The 24885-nt window shown below is 49.1% G+C and overlaps 1 protein-coding gene across 3 annotated transcripts; it reads left to right on the top strand.

Moving 5' to 3' along the window:
• The first annotated feature begins 526 nt into the window (after positions 1-526).
• Positions 527-24220, top strand: DENND10 (DENN domain containing 10). Of its 3 annotated transcripts, XM_075533303.1 has the most exons (9): positions 527-663; positions 4090-4286; positions 6131-6210; positions 11479-11627; positions 13451-13562; positions 16039-16139; positions 18775-18882; positions 20788-20882; positions 22027-24216. In XM_075533303.1, the coding sequence occupies exons 1-9, from the start codon at positions 609-611 to the stop codon at positions 22231-22233; spliced, it is 1104 nt and encodes a 367-aa protein (XP_075389418.1). In that variant the 5' UTR covers positions 527-608; the 3' UTR covers positions 22234-24216. The 3 variants fall into 3 exon arrangements, with proteins under 3 accessions (XP_075389418.1, XP_075389419.1, XP_075389420.1); XM_075533304.1 differs by lacking the exon at positions 6131-6210 and having other exon boundaries at positions 537-663; positions 4070-4286; positions 22027-24220; XM_075533305.1 differs by lacking the exons at positions 4090-4286; positions 6131-6210 and having other exon boundaries at positions 549-663; positions 22027-24220.
• The last annotated feature ends 665 nt before the right edge of the window (positions 24221-24885 follow it).

Here is a 24885-nt window from a genome sequence, read left to right on the forward strand (position 1 = left end):
GGTAGTGAAGAAAACCTTGGGGAGACGTAGAAAGTTAAGGAATATGTTAGGGAGATCTGGATTCGAAAAACTACGGAAGGCTGTGGAGGCCGAGGGCGGTTTCCCAGGCTGGTGGACTCAAGTCTCAACAGGCGTGGAGAAGCGGAGAGGAAGTCCCGGCAGTCTTGGCCAGGGACGGATCCGGAGTAGGGGCCTCATAGCTGAGTCGGGACGACTCTGGGGTTCATATGGAGGCGTGGCCTAGAGAAGGGGTGGGGCAGTAGGGTGGGGTCTGCGGCGATAGGGGAGCCGTAGGAAGGACAGAGCCTATGGCGAGGCCAGCTCTGGAAGAGGGGCGGGTCCTATGACAGGAAACCGGGAGGGGGGCGGGGCCCAGCAAGGAGGAGGGCCGAGGCCTGTGGCGGGAAGTCGGCCGAAAGGGGCGAGGCCCGGCAGATAGTAGGGGAGGGGCCTGCGACAGGAAGCTGTGGGGTGGGTGGGGCCTGGTAAGGAGAGGCGGGGCTTGCGACAGGAAGCCAGGAGTAGGGGCGGGCCTGCGGCGGGGCGCGGCCGAGACGAGGAGGCAGGACCTGTAGCGGGAAGCTGGGAGCATCGCGGGGCAGCGGAAGATGGCTGCGGCTGAGGCGGCGGACACTCAGCTGATGCTGGGAGTCGGGCTGATCGGTGAGGACGCAGGCGCCCTGCTCCGCAGGCTCGAACCCTAGCTCAGCCTCCGGCCCCGGTGGCTGCCGTCCCGGCGCTGCCCGCGGGTGGAGAGCGCGGCCTTCCCAATTGAACCGGAGCCGGGGACTCGGGGCCTCCGCTGGGCCGACCGTCGCCTCAGCGCGTGGGGCCCCCCGCGTGAAGGGTCCCACGATAGAGCGCTTCTCGGGTGCCGGGTTGTCGGGCAGGGCAGTGCGTCACGGTGGCCGGAGACGCCGGCGACTTCGGGGGCTCGTGCGCAAGTGGGGGGCTCTCAGGTTCCAAGCCGCAGCGCGGTGTGGGTCTGAGGTCCGTAGAACCATAGTGGGGACGCGGGAACCACGCGTGTGACTGCTGGCTGGGCTCAGATCTTATGATTGAGCGGTTCCAGGCATGGAGTTAACTCTGGGCGTTGTGCACGGGATTACCTCCCGTTTAACACAGCTCCAGGGAGGTGTAGGGAATGCTTGAGAGCCACTTTACAATAGAACAAGGGGAGCCCCTGGGTGCCAAAAGTGCTCGGCCATCTCCCAGGGCCGTGGTCGAGCCAAGGTTGGGACGCTTGCAGCCTGGCCCTGAAGCCCAGCGCTACCAAGAGAACTGGAGTCATGTGATTGAGTCGCACCACACTTGGTAAGGTGGTGGGACATTTGAAGACTTCGTGAATGCGGAAGTACGTTGGGATCTTTGGGGAACCTAGGCTGTGTGCCTGACACCCAAGGGCAGGTGTCTCAAGAAGCCTTTCCTCGAAAGGTGACAGCTAGCACCAGGTACTTGAAAATGAACATCTATCTGTCGGTTTCCCCACCCGGTCTCTACATTCTCGTGAACGATCGCTATTCCCCCAGGGTAGCCCAAACCTGGAGAATTGTGCTGATGTTTTTCAGTGCCTCAAAGGAGAACTTTTTATCTGGGAATGGCTTTCTGCATTCATTTTTAATGATTTTTAACCTGCCTCAAGGAAAAACACAAGGACACAGACATACTGGTTCTTATTAGACCCATTAACAACCTGCTGGAAGCAGGTGACACAGCCTTCCTTGCTGAAAGCAAACCGTTCTTGAGGCACTTAAGACAGAGCAAAGGCTACAGCCATCAATATGGTTTACATACAACAAAAATCCTCACACCCTGAGGGCGATGAATGTACAAATGTGCTTTACACAATTGATGTATGTGCCCCTAATAAAATGATTTTTAAAAGTAATTAAGAAAAGAAATCCTCACACGCGGACCAAGTCACATCATAAGAATGCAGGAAAGATTGTCATTGCCAAGGGTCTCAGTTTACTGATATCCACAGCCAATGTCCCTAAGAAGCAAAAGTCAAGAAATCAAAGGAAGTGTTGCATTGGGTAAATCTGTTGCAAAAGATCTCTTTAAACTAGTTTTTAAAAGAAGATGTCACTTTGAGGACTTAGGGCCACCTCACTTTAAACCATGGCATTTTCAATTGCATCGTGCACATAAAAACTGCTTTCAAGAGTGATGAACGAAGACTGAAAACGAATGGCTACATTTGCTTATGGTGTTGATGAAGATATGAGTACCATGGACGGCCAGAAGAAGGAACAAGTCTGTGAAGATGTACAGCCAGAATACGCCTTAGGATCCAGAAAAGGAACACAAGGCTTTTTTTTTTTTAAGATCATTTTATTGGGGACTCTTACAGCTCTTATCACAATCCATATTATCAATTGTATCAAGCATATTTATCCATATGTTGCCATCATTTTCTAAACATTACTTTCTGTTTAAGCCCTTGGCATCAGCTCATTTTTCCTTCCTTCCCCTCACCCTCGTGACCCACTGATAAATTACTATTATTTTCATATCTTATACCAATGCTATCTCCCTTCCCCCACAGTTTCATTGCAATCGATTCCCCTTTCCCCACCTTCACTCCCCACCTCCTACCCTCCTGGTATTGCTACTCCCATTTCTTCCCTGAGGGGGTTATCTGAGCTGGATTCCCTGTATCTTGAGTTCTTATCTGTATGTGTGTGCATGCTCTGGTCTAGCCAGCAGTGAAAGTTCTGGGGTCATTCATGACAGTGGAAGGTGAAGAAGCCTCAAGGGACCAGAGGAGTATTGTGTGTTTTGTTGGTGTTATGCTATGCCCTGGTAGACTCATCCCTTCCTGTGACCCTTCTGTGAGGGTTTGTCCCATAGTCGACAGATGGGTTTTGGGTCTATACTCAAATGCCTCTCATTCTCAACAATGTTTTTGTTTGTTTTGGGTCTCTTGATAAGGCAAGATTTTGTTTTAAGTACTTTGGATATATCAGAAGGGACCAATGCCTGGAGAAGGACATCTTACTTGGTAAAGTAGAGCGTCAGGGCCAAAGGCGAAGACCTTCAGTGTGATGGATGGACACAGTGGCAGCACCAGTGGGCTCAAACACAGTCATTGTGAGCATGGCACTGGACCAGGCAGCATTCTGTTCTAGTATAGCACCAGCCACTCTGAGTCAGGATCCACACAGCAGCTCCTGACAGCAGGAACTTCTGTCAGAAATATACCCTGTCTGACACATTCCTGGATGAAAACGAAGTTATACTAACTTCATCTGGAAATAGCAAACTAAAACTTTAAGAAGTGTGGCTTCTGGGCATATTTTTATATTTTTTCATGTTGACATGAAATACAAAATCTAGATACCACTGCTACTCGGGGATTTGACCAAAACAAGGGGGGAGAGGTCTTATGAAACAGGGTGTTGCTATTTGCTGGGCTGAGCGATGGAGACACAGGAAGTCATTTTATCCACTTCTTGTATGCTTTTTATTACATTATAGAAAGAAATTTTAGGTCTGTGTATCAGACACTGGGTTCCTACTGTGCATGTACATGCAGTAACTGTTTAACCAAGCTTAATGGCTTTTAACATGGAGATTTTATTACTCACACATTGTTCCCTTGTTGCTATTAAGGTGTTGACTTCTACAAGAAACTACATAAAGCATGAATGAAAAGTTTTGTTATTACAAAATTAGAAATGGCAACATTTATGCAGTCAGCGTGTCACTGCTTTGAGACTTCACCATTTCCTCGTCTATGAAGCGTTCTCCATGGATGGGTTAAAAATGCTCCCAGTTTAATAAGAACAAAGTCCTTCTAGGCTGTGAGAGTTTGTGGGGAGGCGCCCTGGAGCCTCTCAGGCACAAGTGTCATTCACATTGTGTAAAAGCTTTCTCCTCGAGGGCCCTCCAGTTTCAGCTCCCGAGAGCCCACTGGCTCGTTTGGTCAGTGGAGGCAGGTGGGTGCTTGGGGTTTCGCCTGTTTGGGTTGCTTTTTGAAGCAGGGGTGTCACCACTGATCCCACGGACTCCTCTGAGTAACCCCTGCACTCACTCCCTCGCTCGCTGCTGTTTGACGTTTACACAGTGACCGTCTTTCCACCGCAGAAAAGGACACAAACGGAGAAGTTCTGTGGGTGTGGTGCTACCCTTCCACGACAGCCACGCTCAGGGGCCTGCTGCTGAGGAAGTGCTGCCTCACGGCTGACAGCAGCCTGCTCCACCCCTTCGTCTTTGGCCAGTACCGAAGGACGTGGTTTTATATCACAACAGTGGGAGTTCCAGATTCTTCAGTCTTGAAAAAGGTAGGACTGCATAAAGGGGAAGGGGGAAGAAAACTAGCAAAGTGACTAAAGATAGTTTTTAAAAAATTATTATTAGTTGGGAGTTAATACATATACCATGCCATAGTTCAAGCATGTCAAGCAGAATTGTACAATTGCTACCACAATCAGTTTCCTAAAGATTGTTGTAGTAATAAGCTTTTGACCTTAATTACTATAAACTTGAAAAATAGCAAGTATTCCACCCATTGGGAATGTTCTGTCTCATAGTTCACGTTCATTCACTCTGTAGATGTTTGTTTGGCATCTGCCCTAGGCCTAGGAGCCCTGGTAGTGTAATGGGTTATGCATTGAGCTGCTCTGTTCCTGTAAAGATTTCCAGTCTCATTAACACACAGGGGCAGCTCTCTACTGTCACATTGGGTTGCTATGAGTCGGAATTGACTCAATGGCAAGGGAGTTTTTCATTACTCTAAGCCAGACCCTGGGGATGTATTCATGATCAACCCAGCAGTGGGATCTCTGACGAGACAGGCTAGTGCCGAAACCTCGAAGTCATTTCAAAACCACGACTAATTAAGATTATTTCCCCATAATGAGAAACCATTTTAAAAGATATACTTATTGTTGGCATAGGAAAGAACACCCCACCCCCAATAAGGATATGTTGAGGCTAGAAAGGAAAATTAAAGAAATCGTGGGTTGAGTGGACTTTCTGGGTGAGGATATGAGTAGTATCAACACAAGTTGAAAACCATTAAGTGACCATTGTGGATGTGCCTTATCCAGTCCACCAAGTTGTCCTAAAAAGTGACCGGACCCCTGGCACGCTCCTGGTGGGACGTTATTGTCCCTTGTAAGGGCCAGTGTCAGAACCAATAGTGGAACTGAAGCATGTCCAAGACACCAGACACAGTTTAGGGAACCGCGTTTCAAAGGGCAGGAAGACAACGGTTGAGAAACAGTTTTAGGCCAAAATAGACTTAGGATTAGGAAACGTACCCCCCCAAAAGTACTTTTCACTGTGTCATAAGTTCTGTGATTATGGATTATTTAAGTCCTGATGCATCCCTCCAGTGCATCACCCCATGTTTTACATCTCAAACTGCCAAACCGTAGCAAATTTGGTTTTAAGATTTAAAGAGATGTCTTACATTTTAAAATATGATTATTGATTTAAAGAAAAAGATTTTGAATTGTTTTCCCTTTTGTAAAGTTTGGGAATTGTCCCATCTATGGGCTTATGAGGCATATGATTAGCAATGTATATCTGTAGTCACAGAGCTTGAAACATCCCTTTGTAGAAAAGGGACCCTCCTCTCAGGAACCATCTGATTTCTTTTGAGATGTATTTTGTTTTTGTTCTTTATGTCATTAATACAAAGAGATTTGCTAAGTTGGTAGACTGGATTTTAACCATCCTGGTTCTTTCTGCTTTGATTAAGTTGGGGCCATTAAGTAAAAGCTCACATTGTGACACGAGATTGAGAAATATTTTTGTGAAGTTTTTATTTTTAGCAAAGGATGTCTTTTATTTTGCAGTGGGGGGAGCGGGGAATCCAACTCTTTTTAGGTATTGAATTCTTGTGTAGGAAATTGTGTGTGTGTGTGTGTGTGAGAGAGAGAGATTCAAAAAGTTGGTAGGCAAATTCTTGTATCTTCTCATCACCCAAACTTCGTTGAGACCTGCCCATAGAAAACTAGAAGGATGCAAATGGGGCCTTTCGTACTGCATTGTGACCTTTTCCTTCTAAAGCTGGCATGTCTTATACAAGAGACGTGTTAGAATGTGGTGTTAAGATATGAATTCTATTGAAGTGTCTTTTTAAAAAGTGTACTTTTGTTTGTTTGTTTCTTTTGGACAGGTGACTCATTTTTCTATTGTTCTGACCGCCAAAGATTTTAACCCAGAGAAATATGCCGCCTTCACTAGGATATTGTGTAGGTCTGTATAAAAACTGTATTAAATGCTAATGTGCACAAATGAAGAGCTCCCTGAATAGTTTCCCCACAGTTCAGCTTTGTCTCCCTGCCTTAGTCTCCGGGGACTGTTATAAGACTGTGTGGTAAAGAGGGGCCTTCCTTCTGCTTTGAGGACACTGTTCGCTGGCGTGGGGAAATGGTCCGGGGAAGGCCGTCATCTGCATGGCTCTTGTAGTTCCCAGGGAGTCTAAGTTACTCACCATGTTGGGTCTGTTATGTCTGCCTGCTCCCAGGGCAGACCGTCCCTTAGCAGCTCAGGTGAAATTGAATGTCCGTGCACTGGGTAAAACGGCAAGCTGGTTCCTATGTGTCAAGACCCATGTGTGGGAATCTTTTGAGGGGAGAGGTCTTGAGCGTTCCGAATAGTGAGGAGTGCTTACACACAGGAAACCATCAACTGGAGCAAGGAGGCGGGTGGGAAGTTTCCCTTACTTGGTTAATTGTGATTCAGGCAGACCCTTAGTTTCGTTCCAGCTGATGAAAAAGAAATTTCTACTTTAAAAAGAAAAACAATGTTCTAAAATATACTGAATACACTTCTTGGCACAGTAAGTCGACCTAATGAACTTAATGAAATCCTTTTTATTCCTATCTGTTGTGGGTTCTGACCCTGTAATGAGAGATGTTTGAAGTTTTAGGGTTTCGGAAGTACTGTTTCGCTAGACAGAATTGTACCTCTAGATGCAGACGCTCTCCTAAGCGGCTGTTTTCTTAAGTGGGGTGGCGCGGGTGTGTGTGTGTTTGGACTGGGTGCTCACTGAATAGTGGCCGTGTTGGCTGTTTGCATGCGCGCCCTCTCACATGCAGACACACACACAACCCCGGGTCAGAATACCTCCTTCCCATTTACGGGCTTCAGTTAGATTGTGTTTGGAAAGGAGGTTATCCTGTTTTTGCAGCCAGTGAGGGCAAGACAGACTTCTTGCTGTCAAGAGAGAAATCGCAGGCACATGGTGTAATGTCTAAAGGCACCTCAGCACTTGTCTTCCGCCTCGCTGACACAAGTGGACATTATTCCTGCTGGTAGAGAAGCTATGGAAGCTGTGAACTAAGCACAGTGCAGAGGTGCTTTTGAATCAACACTGCTCCCAGTGGATGTGATGGGTCAGGGTTAGGTGGCTCAGGAGGCAGCAACACCATCATTCAAAGGCATCCATTCTGCCAACTTCCTTATCCGTTGCCCAGCTTCCCTGATGCTGGGGCTTGACTGACCCAGGCACACCTGACCCCTCAGAGTGACAGCTTTGCTTTTCAACCAGCGGTTCTTAACCTGTGGGCCGTGACCCCTTTGGGGGTCAAACGACCCTTTCACCGGGGTTGCCCAATTCATAACAGTAGCAAAATGACAGTGAAGTAACAACGAATATAGTTGTATGGTTGGGGGGTCACCACCACACGAGGGACTGTGTTAGAGGGCCGCGGAAGGAGGAAGGTGGAGAACTGCTGCTTTCAACACTTTGAAGAGGTGTGTGTGGCAGACTGGCCCCACGCAGGACAGCATTAGCTCTCTCGAGTCCAGCTTCCATGCATGTGACGCGGATTGTGGCTGGAAGTAAAACCTGGCCTTCTCTGCACTTCCCCGGATGTTGCCATTGGTCCCATTGTGAGGAGGCACACCGTGGCTTCCGTGCTGGGCTGCTAAGGAGAAGGTTAGCGGTTTGAAGTCACCAGCCATTCCTTGGGCGAAAGACGCTTTCTGGTCCCATAAAGATTTCTTTTTTAATTAGTTTATTTTTAACAACTTCAGAGACATATAATTCACCTTTCATACGTTTCAAGAGTTCAATCATATTCATAACCGTCACGACAGTCAATTCCAGGACATGTCTTTTTCCTTGTACTTACTAGCTGTTGTTAGCTTCCCATTTCCCGCCAGCCTCCCCTATCATAGTTCCTTTGAATCTTTCGATCAGTTATTGTCTCTCCCATAAAGACTTACAGTCTTGGAACCCCCAGGGGCAGTTGGACTTTGTTCTGTAGCGCCACTGTCTAATAGACTAGACAGCAGCGAGTTTGGTTGGAGTTTTCCTGTTGTGGGGTATCTACTGAAGGCTGGAGTCATTGATGTCCTTGTCACTTTCAGCAAGCAAGGTTCTGTCATCTGCGTATGCCAGATTGTTAATAAATCTTTCTCCAGGCCTGAGTTCTTCATGTCTAGAATCCTGGACTGTTTGCTCAGCATCCGGATTGAATAGGTATGGTGAAAAAGACAACCACAACACGCTCGTTACTCACTGTCATCAAGGAGATGCCAGCGACTCATAGTGACCCTACTGGACAGGGTAGAACTCCCCCTGGGAGTTTCCTAGACTCTTAACTCTTTATGGGAATGAAAAATCCCGTCTTTCTAGTCCAGCTGGTGGTGTCAAACCACTGACCTTACAGTTAGCAGCCCAATGCATCATCACTGTGCCACCAGGCTCCTAACTGTAGCACACTCTCCTCCTGATTTTAAGCCTTTCAGTATGCCCTTACTCTGTTTGAACAACTGCTTGTTGACCTTGTGTAGATCAACCTTTGAATTATGGTGTTGGTGAAGAATATGGAATATACAAATTAGAAGTACAGCCAGAATGCTCCTTGGAAATGAGAGGGCAAGACTTGATCCCTAGTGCTTTGAACATGTTATCTGGATTGACGGATCCCTTGAGAGACCTCCTGCTTCGCAAAGTGGAGGGTCAGCGAAAAAGAGGAAGACCTCCAATGGGCTAGAGGAACAAGGAAGGGCACACTTGTGAGGGTGGCACAGGACCGGTATGTAGGGGAGCTGTGAGCTTGAAGCCCCCGTGACAGCACTCCAGAATAGCAACCGTAGGCAAGGTTACGGGGGAGGTGGCCCCACTTCCTGCCTTGGGGAGAGCCCGAGGGCGAGGGCGGCACAGCCGCTGGAGTGATGTGGCGCGGTAGCCTCCGGTTTGTGTCTCGGTGTCCTGCCACTGCCGCAGTTCACATTCTCCTCTCAGTGTCTCCGCACAGTGCGTCTGGATTCTTCTCGCAGGCTGTGGCATTGCTGCATTGCAGATTCTCCTCTCAGTATCTGGGCACTGTAACATTCTGCGTTTTCCTCTCTCATCACAGTGCAAGGGAAACGAAGCCATATCGCTGCTGTCATCTCCTTTGCCTCTAACCCTTCCTGTTCTCTCATGCTTGCCCTCACGTGTGCACACCCCCTTGTGCTTAGGCACACCACCACCCCCGCACATGCATGTGTCCATGCATACCCCCATCCCCACAAAAAAGTGTCAACGCGTCTGTCCTGACTCATAGAGACCCCTATAGGGCAAGGTAGAACTGCCCCTGTGGGTTTCCGAGACAGTAGCTCTTCATGGGAGTAGAAAGCCCCATCACTTGGAGCGCAGTGGCTGGTGCTTTCAAACGGCTGGCCTTGAGGTTATAGCAGTGCAAGAACTCCACGCGATTGCAAAGAAATAGATCCTTTTCCCCCACTGTGAGGTGGGCGTGCAGGTGCTGCCTCGCATTGGCGTGAAAGCCCTGGCGGGCCATGGCTCTCCAAGGCGAGGAAGGTAGCACTCCCTGGTGGGGAGCCAGATCCGTCACTTCCACCCCTTCTTCATCTCCTAGTCCCTGCAGAGGAGGGTCCTTGGGAGCCAGCAGCCCTGGGCCAGCTGTGGCAGCGAGTCCCCATTGTTCTAACTGTGTCCTCTTCCTGTCTGACAATTTTAGGGGTGTTTATATTTTAGTTGTTGCAGGCAAATACATATTGCTGTTGGGTCTGCCAAGTCGGTTCCAGCTCAGCGTGGCCCTAGAAACAAAAGGAGCTGCCGTCCAGTCCACGGTCAAGCCCATGGTTGCTGCCATTGTGTCGCTCTGTCTCATTGAGGGTCTCCCTCTGTTGCTGTGTCTCAGCATTTGGTGGCATTTTAACGTTTAGGTATTAGTAACGTCAGGATGTTGTTGAGACTAATACAGGCAATGCTGAGCAGTAGAGGGTGGAAACAGTCTGCACCCCAGCTCCCAAGAACCCCTGTTTTACGATACCCCCCAGGACAGCCCCTGTAACAGTGCCCTGTATCTTCAAGCAGAGATGTTTTCTTTGCATAGCCGCGTGCTTGATTTTCATGGATTTGAAGATCTGTTATACAAGCGGACTTCAGAATGTCCATGGAAAAATGGAATAGAAAAATAATGAAGTCTAATAAAATGATTAAAAATAATAAGAATAATGAAGTCTTTCCAAAAACGTTCTGAAGCCCCCTCATATAGATACTGGAGAGCTTATCTTCGTCTTTCAGGAGCCCTGGTGGTTAGGCACCTGACTACAGATTCGAAGGTTGACCGTTCACACCAGTTGCTCCAGGCGAGACGGACATGACAGCCTCAGAAGCCCAATGGGTCCATTCTACTCTGTCCTGTAGTGTCGTCGTGAGTTAGAGAGGACCCGAAGGCCATGGGTTTGGGTTGGGTTTGGTACCATATTCATTAATCTCTACCTCTAGAACCCACTGAGGACCAACATTTGGTAGGCAGGTAAAGCACTTGGCCTTCCCCTCACTCAGCAGCTCACGTAGTGTTCAAGCAAGCTGTCCCAAGCACCAGCTTTATCGTCTTCTCGTTTTTCTGCCCGCTCAGCTACCTAACAGACTCACCCGCGTTCCCAGCAAAGGTTACTGAGGGTGCTTCCCAGGAAGACAGGCGCCACAGGGGAGCCACCAGGGCAGTCAGTTTCCTGTCAGCATTTTCTGGACATGCAGCTGGGCAAAGGACGTAGCTCCTGTACGATCATCACCAGAAACTTTAAGAGGCGCCTTGGTTTCTTAATGATCTAAATATAGGCACCTCTGGGAGCTCTGGTAATAGTGTGGGTTCTCGGGCTAATTACTGCTTCCTCTGGGAACAGTGCCTGTGACGCCTTCCTTGTCACGGGCAGTTCCAGCAATAAAAAGAGTTAAGACTAAGGGCAGCAGTTGTTTGAATGTAGGACCTAAGGTCCACCCAGCGCTCAGGGATAATGGTGCCTCCGCGAGCCCAGAGGCCATTTTCCTGCCCCAGTGGGTGAGAGCAGCAGCTCTGGGGGCTGGAAGGGGAGCTGACTGTCCAAGGCTTGTCGGCCTTCTCAAAGAAAACTGTAGAGGCGATAAGTGCCATAGAAGTGAATATTCAGAAGAGTCTTAGCAAGGTGGCTGGAAGCTCTAGCAGGTGCTCATGCCTAACTTTGGGGCACTTCTTGTCCTGCCAAGTTCAATCCCGTGGTCTTTGTCCTTCCTTCCAGAATGTACCTGAGACATGGGAGCCCGGTGAAAATGATGGAGAGCTATATTGCAGTCCTCACCAAGGGGATCTGCCAGACTGAGGAAAATGGCTCCTTCCTCAGCAAGGACTTTGATGCCCGAAAGGCCTACCTCGCAGGGCCCATCAAAGGTAAACAAAGAGCAGAACACAACCGTCACTTCACAGAATCGTCCCACAGAAAGCGTTAAATTGGGGTACACGTTGTTGTGCTTATTTTTGCCACTGGAAAGAACACCAAACCCACCCCAACCACCAAGGCCAGTGTCTCCTGGGTCCTGTGCTATCCCCACGCTTCATGGCGTCTATGGCTCACAGCTCAGCCGGAGGGCAGATTCTGGTGGTTGCCCACATCACTCTGTGGGACGCGCAGTCTCGCACCCGAGGCTGAATTCATGCCTCGGATAACTCGCGCTTTCCTCCCCTTCCATCTTGGCAGGTAGCGCCTATACCTGGAGATCTGACACTCCTGACCCAGAGGGCCACTCCTAGCCCGTCTGCCCCAGCTGGATCATGAAAACCAGCTGAGGCCAGCCCAGGGCGGAGCCACAGCCCTCGGGTCCTCAGGAGAGAGAAGGCAGCTGAAAGGAGGGGCTGCCTTGTGCACATCCTGCCTGTCTTCCTTCGCCTGGGACCCTACAGCTCTGTGCGCTTGAGATGTTCACTTGTTAATCATGCTGACTTACGTGGGTTCACGTAATGACCTATATGCTGGGTGGAGGGGGGACAGGCCGTGGAACAGTGTTTTTACACTTGATCTTATCCAAAAGGCCCAGAAGCGATGGAACAGTGTGTTGTTGTTTTTTTTAACAATTTATTGGGGCTCATACAATTCTTATCACAGTTCATACATATACATACATCAATTGTACAAAGCACATCTGTACAGTCTTTGCCTCAATCCCTTTCTTCTCCTTTCTTTTTTTACATTTTATTAGGGACTCATACAACTCTTATCACAATCCACACATATACATACATCAATTGTATAAAGCACATCCATACATTCCCTGCCCCAATCATTCTCAAAGCATTTGCTCTCCACCCAAGCCCCCTACATCAGGTCCTCTTTTTTTTTTCCCTCCCTCCCCTTTCCCCCCTCCCTCATGTGCCCTTGGTAATTTATACCTCGTTATTTTGTCATATCTTGCCCTATCCGGAGTCTCCCTTCCCCCCTTCTCTGCTGTCCCTCTCCCAGGGAAGAGGTCACATGTGGATCCTTGTAATCAGTTCCCCCTTTCCAACCCACTCACCCTCCACTCTCCCAGCATCGTCCCTCACACCCTTGGTCCTGAAGGTATCATCCACCCTGGATTCCCTGTGCCTCCAGCCCACATATGCACCAGTGTACAGCCTCTGCCCTATGGAACAGTGTTTTTAAAATCAGTCATTGTCAGGAGATAGGAAACTGCTGGTACCAGTCCCATCATTTATTCTCCTGAGCCTGGCGTGGTCTGTGAGCCCAGTATGGGGCCTCCTGGGGTGGTGGTAGGCAGTTGTCACTCATCCTAGGAGCAGATGGATAGACCCATACAGTGTTTCTGCCCTCTGTCCCATAGGGCCACTAGGAGTAGGGAATTGACTTGAGGACAACAGGCTGGGCAGTGGGTTTGGCGCTTGCCAAAATGTTTTCCTAAGTGTTTTCTCTCCAGTTTTGCCTTTTGATCACAAGAGTTCTTTCTGATAAAGACTGTATTCTCTTCTTTAGTGTTTAATAGGAAACCCTGGCAGTGCAGTTGTTACACATTGACCTGCTAACCTCAGAGTCAACAGTTCAAACCCAGCAGCCCTCCAAGGGAGAAAAACAAGAGGCAGTCTGCTCTCGTAAACATTTAATAGACTCGGACACCCAAAGGAGCAGTTCTCTTCTGTCCTGTAAGGTCTAGTCGGAATGGCAGTGAATTTTTGATAGTATTGAATGCCGTAACATTTCTAATTTCTTTCCTTTTTTAAAGATATTGTATCTCAATTTGGAATGGAAACTGTAATCTTGTACACAGCAATGATGCTAAGAAAAAGAATCGTCGTTTATCATCCAAGCATAGAAGTTGTTCAGGAGTTTACCAGGTATGGACGCTAACCATTAACAAGGTAGATTGGTTGACAGCCAGTCTAGAATTCTGTGTTCTGTCGCACAGTTGACATCACCAGAATGTAGTAGGTTGGACATGAAATACCATTAAAATCTAATTGTTCAAGGTCTTGGGGCTTGGGCAGGTTCTAATTGGACTAGGAGATGAAGAAGGATACCTGTTACTACTAGATTGTTACCTATTTCTATAATCTCGTATCTAATTATCTGATTGGAGTTTGGAACACTGAACATTCTGGAGCAGGGCGTCTTCTAAAGGGACAGTCTTGTGGCTCGCCGGGCCTGTCTCTGTGGTCACTACTCACTTTGCTGTGGCTTCATGGAAGCAGCTGTCCAGCAGGTGCAACACTGCCGGCCCCGAGTCGTCCTCACAGCCTTCGCTGCTTCCGTCGGTTGTTGCTGCCGCTGTCCCTTCCTCTCCTTGAGAGGCTTCCTCTTTGATTTCACCCTCTGCTCGCCCCCTGGTCCCTCCTGCGCACATGTCCAAAGTACAGGAGACAGTCTCGGCAGCCTCAACTCGCCTCCAAGGAGCACTGTGGCTGTACTTCCACGACAGATCTGCTCATTCTTCTGGCAGCCCGTAGTATATTTCATTTTCTTCACCAACCCCATCACCCAGAGGCATCAATTCTCCTTGCTCATTGGCCAGCTTACCTAGGAGGCGATTTAAAAATATTAACCAGGCTTGAGTCAGGCACACCGTGGCCTTCACAGTGGCAGGCTTTGCTCGGTGAACGCTGTAAAGAGGTCTTTTGCAGCAGGTTTGTCCAGTGCCAGCCCAGGGACTGTTAACCAGCGAGCGTGGCTGGTTTCCAGCAAAACTTTGTTTACAGAAACAGACAGCAGGCTTGTGGGCCATGGTGTTGCCAACCTCCGTTTTAAAGTAAGTCGTTCTTTCTCTTCTTTTTATTCACTTTATTCTGTTCTTCATGTATTCACTTTGGTTTTTTAAACAAATTTTCATTAGTTGGATTTATTTATAAACTTTGATTGTGAGTTAGTGAAGGTTTGCAGAGTAGATCATCAGTTTCCCACTGAGCGCTTCTCACACAGCGAGTTTCGTCTCATTCACCGCATCCCTCCCAGGGCAGCAGCGCTCATCCCGTCTCCCCCTCATGTTTCCATCTCAGTTCCTCGTGTCCTGACCATTTTCAACTTTGGCCTTGGGTTAATCCTGCCCTCCGGATCCCCAAACACTCCAAACTACTGCCATTGAGTCAATTCCAACGCAAAGCAACCCCTGTTAATTTCTGAGACTGTCACTTTATGAGAGTAGGAAGCCTCATCTTTCACCCTCGGCACGGCTTGTGATTTCAAACTGCTGACCTTGGTATTATCTCCCCAGTGTGTAACTCGCTAGCCCACCAGGACTCCCCTCCTGATTCCAAATGGTTGATTACTCTGAGGTGTCCAGTGTAGCCGTAGTGTTACTGTTCCTCTTATTGGCCTGTCAGGCTGTAAGTTTGGCTGAGAATCAAGCCACAGGTGACCAAGAACTGATCTCGGTCCTCCCAGCAAGTCTGAGCTCTTCCATGATTTTTAGTTTGGCTCCACGTCTTTCTCCTACGCTGTCTAGGATCTTCTAACTTGATCCCTTTCAGAGCAGTTGGTAGTAGTAACTGGACACCATTTAGGTCTGCGCTCTCAGGTTGTGGAGGCTGATGTTTGTGTGGCCCGAGTCCATGAGGAGCCAGGTGGCGTAGTGGTTATGCATGGACTGCAATCCGAAAGGTCAGCACTTGGAAGTCACTAGCAGCTCTGAGGGAGACAGGCGGAGGTTTTCACTCCTGTAAACAGTTGTGGTCTCAGAAACTCACAGGGCAGTTCTACACTGTCTTACGTACGGCCGCTATGGTCTGCATCAACTCAGTGGCAGTGAGTTGTTTGGTTTGCCTAGCTTCTAAGGCAAGTGTTCACATCAGAAGTCGTTTGTTTAAAGGGTGATGTACTTAGCCCCAATACCAAAGGGCTATTGTATGATCACGGTTCTCAGGTCTTAAAGGAGCCGGCAGAGTTTGCCCCTGCTTGGTCTGGGCCCTGAACAACCCGTACCCCCACCCTGGCTCTCTTTTTCTTCATAGTTTGCCTTTTAACCCTGGAAGCCCCAGCTCCCCAGCAGGGCACCAGGGACACACAAGGCCCTCAAAAGATGAAGCAGCACAGCTTCCCGCAGCAGCCAAGAAACCCGAGAAACATCAGTTTACCTAAGGTTTTCCTTAAGGAAACCTATTTTGTATCCCAACAAACAAAAAGTGGGTTTTGCACGCTAGGTTGGACTCAGAAATTTCAAATGGTTAACTTTCCACCTGCTTCTTTCCTGTAGATGTCACCTCGGGTGTTGAGTCTGCAGAGCCGGCAGTGGGGAGGAGAGGAGAGGAAAGGAAAGGGGGGCGGGTGTGGTCTCTAAGGTGCTGCCCGACAACCATCTGAGTTCTTGCCTTGGTTTCTCAGGACACTGCCTGCCCTGGTGTGGCACCGACAGGATTGGACAACCCTCCATTCTTACGTGCACCTCAGCGCTGATGAGCTGGAAGCCCTGCAGATGTGTACAGGTAGCCGCGGGGCGGGGGAGGAAGTGGTCCCCTGTAGGAGGCCCTGGGTGTGCCTTTCCACAGGGAGCTCTGCTTTCTTTGGAATCTGTGTGCTGTGTATGGTAAGTGTTGGACTGCTGACTGCAGGATGGCAGTTCAAGTAAAGTCGCCACTTGGCTGGAGAAAGATGAGACTGTGCTTCCATAAGGATTTCCAGCCTTGGAAACTCTATTTGTGGTTCTCAACCTACCTTCCCGATGTCGCAACCCTTTAATACAGTTCCTCATTTTGTGATGACCCCAACTATAAAATTATTTTCGTTGCTAGCCTGCTAGGGGTGTCTGCGGTATTTCACTGTGGCTGTACTTGCGTTTTCCTGGTTGCTAATGCAGCTTAAACAGCTTTCTCCGTTGTACGGTGGGGTGGGTGTTGGCCTGCTAGCCAACATGCTGTGCTTGGAGCCCACTACCTGCTTGCTGCCCAGGAGAAAGGCGGCTTTCACAAGCATGTCCAGCTTCGGAAGGCCCAGGTAGCAGTTCTGTGGGTGACTCTGCAGCAGAATGGATGGTTTATATTGCCATCTCTACATTCTCTTATGTAAAATGTCTGAATCCCTCTCATTTCGACACTTTTCTTTTTAATTAATGGCTGATAGACTGTCGGCATACATTCAGAATATGAAACCATTGATTACGTACGTTCTCCAAACTCTCCACTTTGATATTCTGCTAACTGGGCTAGGTCTGCACCCACCCCCCAATTTCTTATGGTGTCTTGAATTCTCAGTTTTTCCATGTTGGAATTTATTAGGCTTTCTTTTAATGGTTTTAAGGTTTTTTGTTTTGTTTTTAAGAAAATTCTACAGGTAGAAGAGTTTAAAGGGTTTTCTCTCCTGTTTGTATTATTATTTTTTTTAAATCATTTTATTGGGGGCTCGTACAACTCATCACAATCCATCCATCCATTCATTGTGTCAACCACATTTGTACATTTGTTGCCATCATCATTCTCAAAACATTTGCTTTCTACTTGAGCTTTTGGTGTCAGCTTTTTTTCCCCCTTCCCTCACCTCCCTTGATAAACCCTTGATAAATGAACCCTTGATAAATTATAATTTTTTTCCCATTTAAGTTTTTTTTTTAAACACTTGATAAATTATTTCCTGTTTAAGCCTTAAAAAAAAAACTTTTATTGGGGGCTCTTACATCTCTTATCACAATCCATACATTCATCCAGTGTGTCAAGCACATTTGCACATATGCTGCCATCGTCATTTTCAAAGCATTCTCTTCCCATTTGAGCCCCGGACATCAGTTCTCCATTTCTTCCCCATCCCTCCCTCATGAACCCTTGATAAGTTACAGATTATTATTTTCCATTTAAGTGTTTAATAGCTCCCTGGACTCCATTCTTAGGTAGCGTGTGATGATGTAATCTAACTTCTTGAGCAGAGAGCCAGTTAGTTGGCCCAGGATTCAGCTCTTGGCTGGCTCTCCGCTCTCCAGGGAGCTGGGAGCATGCGTCTTGGAGCCCGTTTTCTCACAGAAGTGGACCTGGGGCTGGGTGTTTGTTGCACTCATTGTGTTTTATCCATTTTAAGTCGTGTTTCCTGTTTCCATTCCTCCTTCCTTCCTAGCCCTTCGGAACGTTATCCTGGGGTAAATGCTGCCCTGTTGGTCTGAGGTGGTTGATTGTATGCAGACGGGTACACCTCACTAGTGTTGGCACGTCAACAGAAACTTGAGACCTAACGGGTGGTTAAGGGCCACAGGCTTGGCATTCCACCAGTGTCTAGCTGGCCAGCAAGCTTGGTCTCTTTTATGATTTTGAATTTTGTTTTACATTTTTGCCCCCACTCTATCCGGTACCTTCAAATGTGAACCCTTCCAGAGCCATTGGTAGTGGTGGTAGATGGACACCATCTGATTCTTCTGGGGTCAGGCTCCTGTAGGCTTATGCTCAAGTCCATTGGACTAATTGTCACCATGTGTCTCTGACGTTCACCACTCTTCTTCCTTTGATAGAGAGACCAGTAGTTGCACCTTAAATGGCTACTCATGAGCTTTTAAGACGCCAGTCACTACTCACAAAACAGGGTATGGAACGGTCTTTGTGAACTGTGGTAAAATCCAGTTGATTTTGGTGTGTGCATGTTTTTAAAATTATTTTTAATAGATCGTTTTATTGGGGGCTCTTACAGCTCTTACAACAATCCATACATCAATTGTATCAAACACATTGGTTCAGAAGGTGTCATTATTACTTTCAAAGCATTTTCTTTCTCCTTGAGCCCTTGGTATCAGCTCCTCTTTTTTCCCTCCCTCTCCCACGAGTTTTTTTCAAAAAACAAACCATCCTGCACTGTGAAGTTCCAACAGCCTGGGACTGTGGCCTTGACCACACAACCAGGGGAAAAGCACTGGATCCTCAGGTCTGCTAGCTCCTGCTCCTGAGTTTCCCCGATCTCTGGTGCGTTTCTCGTCCGTGAACTGCAATTCATAGATGATGCCACCTCCACCACGTTGTTCCTGGGAAACCCAGCCACCTGGTTCTGGTGAAGAGCAGCCCCTGGGCTGGGGCCGCATTTCCTTTTTGATCTGTTCGCTGTCTGCTTTCTTCTCACACCTTGGTGATTCCCATCACCTCTGACCTGCAGGTTACATCGCGGGATTCACAGACCTGGAAGTGAGCAATCGACTGGACCTCTATGATGTGTTTGTGAACCTGGCAGATGGCGAGATCACCATCGCGCCCCTTGCCAAAGGTGCGTGTTCGCCTTCCTTCTGTTGGGGCATTGGCCTCAGAGAGATTCGGAAAGTGATGTTCTCTTGGCTGCTTTTCTCTACACTCGCAGTTTAACCTGCTCTGGGAAGCTGGAGGGATTGTTCTTGTGCTTGTTCTTGCAGACCTAGCCCAGTTAGCAGAATGTTCTGGTTCTTTATGCATACTTTAGACTAACAAGGTAAAGTCTTTTCATCTCGTTTTTCACCCAACACTTGGTGCTGTAATACAGAAATAGGCTACAGATCTCATGGCTCCAGTGGGTCGAAGATTCAGAAGTGGCTTCGCTGTGTAGTTCTGGCTCAGTGTGTTCTGCTTAGGAACTTTTTTTTAAAAAACATTTTATTAGGGGCTCATACAACTCTTATCACAATCCATACTGCTTAGGAACTTCTAACCAAAGCATTGGCTGTGGCTGCAGTCTGACGGCCCGACTGGGGCTGGAAGGTCCACTTCGCAGCTGCCTCATGGGGTTGTCGGCAGGAGGCCTCGGTTCCTCCACACAGGGCAGCTTGAGTGGCCTCGTGAAGTGGTAGAGGCCGTGTGGGGTACCTTCTAGGACTTGGTCTCAGGAATCACACGTGGTCACTTCTGTCTTACTCCATTTATTAGAAGCCAGCCTCTGGGTCTAGGCGAGGCCCCTTAGAGGAGAGGATTTGGGCTCCAACTTTTGAAAGGCATAGTGACTAGTTGGTGGACATTTGCCTCCGCACAAAACTCCTGCAGGGGAAAGTTTTTTGAGCTCTGTAAGCTCAAGTGCCCTTGGGAGTGATGACCAAAAAAAGGCATTATCGTGGCGTCTCTGGTTCTAAGCGACAGCTGAGGCATGCAGGGGCACTGCGGGGTAAGCCACGGGCCACAAGTTCAGTGGTTCAAGCCCACCAGCTGCTCCACAAAAGAAAGATGAGGCCGTCTGCTCCTGTGAAGAGTCACAGCCTCAGCATCCCTCAGGAGCAGGTCTCCGTGCGCCGGGGCGAGTCCGAGGCAGGAGACTGAGAAGCGGCTGCTGCGTGGAGCGGAGGAGACGGGCACGTACATTTCGTGCCCAGGGTGGTCTCTGCCGCTCTCTCTGGATGAGAGGCCCTCTTCCCCCGAACGTGGGCGGTGGGGAGCGAGTGGCAGCCCCAGGCCGGCTGCTGAGGGTTTTTGTTGGACGGGTTCAGGGGAGCTTGTACTGAGCAGCGTCTAATCACAGAGGCGGAACTCCTTCTCCCATTCGTTTTCAAAGTGCAGACAGGATCGTACTTGGTGAAAAATTCAAGCATAAAATCAGACCTTCAGAAGAAGGTGCTGTCGGTTCAGCCAACGTGGCAGAACACCCAGCCGCAGCCAGGGCCACTCAACCTGCTGGCGCTTCCGGACAGGGAAGGCAGCCCCTCCCGGGGCCATCTGCTGCTCTGACCCGTCCTCTGGGGCACCATCCTTGGGCTCCAGACAGAAATTTCCCTTCAGCTCTTTGCTGCTGGCGTTTCCTGTGCGCGAGTGGCCTCCACGGGGTGGGCTGACGGGAAGCGTCTTTCACAACATCCCCCCAGAAAGTTAACGTTTCAGCTGCCCAGACCTGGACAGGAAAATCAGTCAGGCTGTGGGCTTCAAAGGCCAATTTATTCACAGTCAGGAGTTCTCATTAGATTGTTCTCCTCAGGTGGGGCCTGGGGAGGCGTGGTTGGCTTCTGCCCTCCCTGTGTTTGGACATGAAGTGTGATCCTTGTTGTGGTTCCGTCCCTTCCAGCCCGTCATCACAGTTGCTTCTAGTGACAACATGGGACCATGTGAGGCGTTGTCCGTTGCTTCTTGCAATTGTCCTGTGTCCTCACGCTCAGGTGGCACAATTCCTCTTGTTGTAAAGAAGGTCTTGTAGTCACACACATGTCCTTGATCTCACCAGAGGCCATGCTGATGGGGAAGCTGCACAAAGAAATCGGGCAGTTGATCGTCCAGTCAGCAGAGGACCCCGAGAAGTCCGACGGCCAAGTCATCAAGGTAACCACTCTGTCCGTGCCTTCCTGCCCTCATGACCATGGGAAGGGACGTGGGAGAGAGCAGGGGCTGGGCCACCATGGTCCTGTCAGCTATCCGGCCAGAAGTGTCACTGCTTGGTGGTCTGGAATGCCCTGGGCTGGCCAGCATCGTCCCCTCGTGATTAGTGTGGAGGCACAGTTTGCAGAGAGAAGGTTCCGCTGGGCATGAATTGCAGCTGGGATGGTCTCCATTCCACTTGGCTGGGCTGCCTCAGGACCCTTGCCAAATGGCGCGGACTCTGCTTGAAATCCCAGACCTAGCTCCTCTGTGGGCTCTGCCCGTCAGGATGACAGTGTTGGTCCTGTCGGCACCCTCCTCTCGCCCTGGCCAGACGTGAGGACAAATGGTTCTGTGGCTTTTGTAAACTCCAGCTGACGGGAACAAGCCACACAGAGCCTGTGGTAATGTGGGGTGTGTGCTGGGGAAAGCAGGGTCAGAGGGGGTGTGGGCTACTTGCGGTTGATTGGCAGTGTCTGCCATGGGCACAGGAGTGGCTGGCAGTGTCCCAGGAGTGAGGTGTCAAGTCCTACTCAGCTCAACCCAGAGGAAGCCTCGTCTTCAGTTTTGTGGGGCAAATACAGGTACCCCCTGTGCTCACGTTAGTGCCAGCAGCGTGGGCTTTGAGGACACCCTGCGGTGGCTGGCACGTGGGGCTGCTGGCAAGCAGTGTGCTCCTTTCTCAGACTTCATGCTCCTCAGACTCACCATCTTGCCTTTTTATTACCCAAAGTAGACGAGGGAGATCCCATGGCACTGCCCCTGAGGATTCCTGCCCCTGGAGTCTAGTCGTTGGATGCCCTGTGGAGGTGGCCTGGGGACTGGGGAAAGACAGGTTAGGGCCCAGTGGGCTCTCTGGGCAGAGGGACTCAAGGATGGAGCTCGGTGGTGAGAGCTGGGATGAAGATTGGGACAGGCCATTCCTGCTTCTGTGGGGAAAACAGTGCTCTGAAGAGCTGGCCGTATTGACAGTCAAGGACCTTAGGACGTTAGCGCCCCGAAACACCAGCATGCCCCTGGCACCCGCTTCCTGTTCTTCTGGTCAGACTCTGGCTTCCTTCAGATTCTTGGATGTTAACACATGACACCTTTTCCTGTTCCATTAAAGGACATTTCTCTCAAAACCAGAGAGCTCTTGACCAACCTCGCATCCTTAGCCAACCCTTCGGGGGACGGAGAAAAGCCAGCCCTAGATCTGGAAGTACTAAAGCAGAAGCGGTTCCCACCAGCCACAGAAAACTTCCTGTACCACCTGGCAGCCGCGGAGCACATGCTGAAAATCCCCGAGACAGGAAGTGCCACCCTCCCACTCTGACGGGCCAGTCAGTGTGGACAATACTGGACATCGTGCTGGAAATGCTCTCTTCTTATACTCACCAAGGATTGGACACAGCGTCCAGCTTCCTCCCGGTTAGCTGTGTCCCTGCTGTCCGAGCTGCACAAAGACCCACTCTGGGCCCCGGGCCCGTCCTGGATGGAGCACGAGGCCACCGCAGCAGCCACGGCCTGGGCACAGGGCTCGGGCCCTCTTGCCTGCCCCATAGTTCTCAGTTCAGCCTGACTGTGTATCCACACACGAACGGTTTATATCCAGAAAGTGGCCTGAAATTTTGCTTTGTATTCTTCCAGGAAGAATTTCAATTCCTCATGAGGAACTTGACTTTCTGAGCCAAACGACTAAGTTTTTTGGTAGAATTGTCTAGAAGACCATTCAAGAGACCCTGCAGTTGCACTTTCTTGTAAAAGAAAAAAAGAATCTCGTTTCCTTTTCTCCCCTTGGCCTTTGAACCTTTTTGCCTACTAGGTTTGGCGCGGGTTTCACACTTGAGTAGACAACTTTACCCTCCCTATGCGTGCCTTCGCAGAGGGAAGCGCTGGCCGACTTCAGCCTTTCATGCTTTTAGTTAACTCCATTGCTAGCACTGTCCTTTGGGGAAAGAGGCCAGTCCTTCCGTGGCAGAGTGACACCAGAAGCAGGTTCTGAGTGGACCTGTTGCGACGTTGCTGAGAGAGAGAGAGTAGAGGTCTTCCCTGGTCCGGATCAGAACTTGTCTCCAAAAAGCTCCAGTACGAGTGATTTGGCCGTGTGCGAAGGGACTTGTTCTCGGGCGCTAATGTGCCGTCTTCACAATCCGACATCTGAACGTGATCAGATCCACACGGAGGTGTAAGGGATGTACGTGTCTTTTATCTCGCGTTCAGAGCCATGTGTTCATACAAGGCTGGTGCTCACTCCAGCGACACTGGTGTCCTTAGAAACATTATCCAGAAAATGTTGGCAGAAATTCCCGTCCACGCGGGAACTTTCTTTTCTTCTTAATGTTGGATCTTCAGTAAGCAAAATAGTAACAATAATAATTAAAGACAAAAACACCTTCCTCCTTGGGTGGGAGCAGGAGGAGATCTAAAAGGAGATGATGTTTACCAAGGCAAACAATGAAAAATTAAATCTGCACTTTATGGAAATGAACGCTAACATCCTTTTTGACCCCCTTTTTTTGGGGCGGGTAATTACTATCAGCTAATGATTAAAGTTACAATGCTAAATTCACGATGAAGAAATGGAGCCTATTGATATTTAACAGATTTAGGTAGGTGAGGAATTGGGCCCTTGTGGGGGAGGGGCAGCTTCTCACACTATCACGGGTTCAGTAAGCCCACTTGTACAGTTAAAATATTTAGGGAGATTACAGTAAAGTCATAAAGAATAATCGAGATAGGAGGGAGTAAAATGAAGAAGTCAGACATATTTCATGGTAGCATGCTCACCTCAACTCCTCTTGGTGGTACACGTGCAGGTGGGAGACGAGAGGGCAGGAACAAGCGAGAGAGTGATTCATTACTAACCAAGGGATATACCTTGAGCATGTATGCCCCCTAATTACAGGTAGACATACGTCACAGGAAGGGTTTGTACAGTAGGCACGCACATCACAGGAAAAGGATGTACAATAGGCATAAGTGTGACAGGAAGGGGATGAGCTAGGAGGGTGCACATAATATAGGGGTACACATGTGACAAGAAGGGCGGACCCTACCTTCAGGAGAACAATCTACTACTATCCTTATCAGAAGGGAGTGGGCCCTACTAGGGTGGGACAGACTCTAGTCTGATTGCTCTAGACTACTGATAACTCTTAGGGAGAAGAACTTTCCTTGACCTCTAAGTGTATAGTCATTTACCATGTGTAGCAAGCACCTAGGTTTGGCATATATTTGGGGGAGACAACTTGGGAGAAAACTTTCTGTATCCCACAATTCCCCCTTTTGTTTTATATATAAAATTCAAAAGAGCTGCAGTGGCTATGCGGTTATTTTCTATACATTGAAAGCTATCAAGATAAAATTGATGACAATATTCAAGTAACCAAGCCAAAAACACTCAGGCTCATGGCAAGCGTTTGGAATCCAGGCTTGGGGGATAAAGTCCCCCTGTGCCCATTGCTATTGGAGGGAGGTATGAGAGGGGTTGGATGCTTCGCGGAAAGACATAGAATCAATAGGAACGCCTACCTCTATAGGGAGACAGTCAGCCATGTGCTCACTTTAAGGCAGCATCACTTTAAGGTGAACATGACAGGTTACTGCAGGAAAATGTACTTGGTCTTTATCTCCAACTACTAGAGTGATAGCCTTCCTTACCATGGAATACTGGCCTTCCAGATTCCCTCCGCACCATTCAGGGAATAAGTCTCAGCCATATTTCACTCCGTGCTATTTCCCACAGGCCCTCTTTATCCAGTTCTCCCCAACACAAAGGAGGAAGAAAGTTGTCCTCCCAATTGCTGACCCACTGGGGAATGAAGGTGGGATGCCCTGCTCCTTATCCCCCACCCCACCCCTGACCCCCATACCCTGGAGTTGACTCAAACGGTCCCTCCGTTTTGTGTCCTGTAAGCCTGTGGACCACCTGGCAGGTGGTTTCTGTAGATAGTGCCGTCAGGCTCAGTCCATTGCAGCTCCCTTT

This window comes from Tenrec ecaudatus, chromosome 16 (genome assembly GCF_050624435.1).
Source record: "Tenrec ecaudatus isolate mTenEca1 chromosome 16, mTenEca1.hap1, whole genome shotgun sequence".
NCBI lineage: Eukaryota > Metazoa > Chordata > Mammalia > Afrosoricida > Tenrecidae > Tenrec > Tenrec ecaudatus.

Bases quoted from the DNA above. Each gene is read 5' to 3' on its own strand.
- DENND10 (XM_075533303.1), top strand. From the start codon at position 609: ATGGCTGCGGCTGAGGCGGCGGACACTCAGCTGATGCTGGGAGTCGGG. The intron at 664-4,089 runs GTGAGGACGCAG...TTTCCACCGCAG, and splicing joins GCTGGGAGTCGGGCTGATCG to AAAAGGACACAAACGGAGAA. The intron at 6,211-11,478 runs GTCTGTATAAAA...CCTTCCTTCCAG, and splicing joins TTCACTAGGATATTGTGTAG to AATGTACCTGAGACATGGGA.